The sequence below is a fragment of the Uranotaenia lowii genome, chromosome 1 (genome assembly GCF_029784155.1).
Source record: "Uranotaenia lowii strain MFRU-FL chromosome 1, ASM2978415v1, whole genome shotgun sequence".
In the NCBI taxonomy this organism is placed as follows: Eukaryota; Metazoa; Arthropoda; class Insecta; order Diptera; family Culicidae; genus Uranotaenia; species Uranotaenia lowii.
Window position 1 is genome coordinate 182,099,470 of NC_073691.1, and position 1,638 is coordinate 182,101,107.

At 37.8% G+C, this 1,638-nt stretch overlaps 1 protein-coding gene across 1 annotated transcript; it reads left to right on the forward strand.

Moving 5' to 3' along the window:
• Window positions 1-250: 250 nt before the first annotated feature.
• Window positions 251-1,418, forward strand: LOC129739318 (odorant receptor 49b-like). The gene is made up of 6 exons (XM_055730732.1): window positions 251-364; window positions 420-671; window positions 740-839; window positions 907-1,011; window positions 1,074-1,226; window positions 1,289-1,418. Exons 1-6 carry the CDS (start codon window positions 279-281, stop codon window positions 1,343-1,345), a joined length of 753 nt encoding a protein of 250 aa, XP_055586707.1. The 5' UTR covers window positions 251-278; the 3' UTR covers window positions 1,346-1,418.
• The last annotated feature ends 220 nt before the right edge of the window (window positions 1,419-1,638 follow it).

Sequence of the window (1,638 nt, forward strand, 5' to 3'; positions counted from 1 at the left end):
TGCCCGGTGTTGCGTTCATCTTCTGCCACCGGTATGAATTCAAAGCCGTAGTAAGCACCTTGGTCGAAGCCATTTTCTTCGTGAAAACACTACTCCAAATGATGGTCATAATCAGCTACCAGCAGACTTTGAATGAAGCATTCTACGAAATGGAGGCGGCCTTCGAAGAGCTACGCGATGATCCTAACTCCGAAGTTCAGAAACTTGTGCGTTGGCTCAACAACAAACAAATGACTTTTTCGAAAATGTATCTAGCGGGTCATCTCACAACTTTATCCATGTACGCTCTGATTCCGATCATCGTCGTTGTAATGGCGTATTTTACTAACCGCGAGATTAATCTGCCATCGCTACTGAATGCAGAGTAAGTAATAGAAAAGATTGTTAAACGGTTCGAGAAAAAAAAAACCTGTCGACAGATTTCTATTTTTTGATTTTCGATCGAGCACATGGATTTGGGCGATTGTCATTATCGTTACCATCGTTTTAAGTGTGATAATGACGAGCGCCGTAGCTGGGCTCGATTTTTTCATGTGGAGCATCTTGTTCTACATTTGTGTTCTATTTCGGATCGTTAGAATTAAAATCGAAAATTTGAACATGCTGGACGAAACCGAATGCTTGACGGAGAATATGACGAAAATTATCCAGCTACATGATCTTACATTCAGGTGGGTCAGGGTTGTAGGATCCATTTTTATCTAACTTTTATCTAATCGACATATTATTGCTATTGTAGAAACTCCGCCAAAGTTGAAGACGCAATGAGAAACTTTATTTTTCTACTACACGGAATTTGTGTCGGAGCCTTTTGTATGTCCATGGTTGTTGTATCAATTGTGAGCTTAAACGAAAATGATCATATCATTAAAATTATCATTCACATGTCGGCTTATTTTGTCGTAGGAACAAAACAACAACAATCTCTTGCTGAACATGTTGATTCTTCTGCTTCTGATGGTGTTTCAAATATTTTGCTACTCCATGTTGGGTTCCGAAATAGAGAGTCAGGTCTGTTGTAATCTGAAACTTTAAAAAAAAACCTCAAACTTCACTAGATTGTCTACTTCCAGAGCAATTCGGTTGCTGATGCATTGTACACAACCGACTGGTACAGCAACCGGAAACAACAATTCGCCATATTGTTCATGCTGATGAGATCTCAAAAAACAAGCAGCCTGCATGCTGCAAAATTTTTCGTCGTTACTAGAGAATCATTCATGGCGGTGAGATGTGGAATTTGTTGGCTTCTGGTATCGATTGTTAATAAACATTATCCACATTTCAGGCGCTAAGGATGGCGTTTTCATATTACACCATTTTGAGACAAGTTTATGATCAGTAAACTAGTTTCGACATTTTGGATAGTTGTTGTGGAACAGATACCTATTGTACCGGAAAATGTTTGAATATTTGTGAACTTGATTATTGTTGTTTTTTTTTTCAAAGCTGTGCTTCAACATTCACTCGCTAAGTAGATAACGTCAATAGCACATATAATTAGAAAAAAAATAAATGTTTTGCATGCATTCATTTCTTTGGTTGTTTGGATAAAGATCTTGAGAGTTGTCAAGAAACACCAAATTTCCTTCCTTTTCCTGAACTATCTGTAAAAGAATAGGACCAACTGAATAAAAA

Bases quoted from the DNA above. Each gene is read 5' to 3' on its own strand.
- LOC129739318 (XM_055730732.1), top strand. From the start codon at position 279: ATGTACGCTCTGATTCCGATCATCGTCGTTGTAATGGCGTATTTTACT. The intron at 672-739 runs GTGGGTCAGGGT...TTGCTATTGTAG, and splicing joins CTACATGATCTTACATTCAG to AAACTCCGCCAAAGTTGAAG. The intron at 1,227-1,288 runs GTGAGATGTGGA...TCCACATTTCAG, and splicing joins CTAGAGAATCATTCATGGCG to GCGCTAAGGATGGCGTTTTC.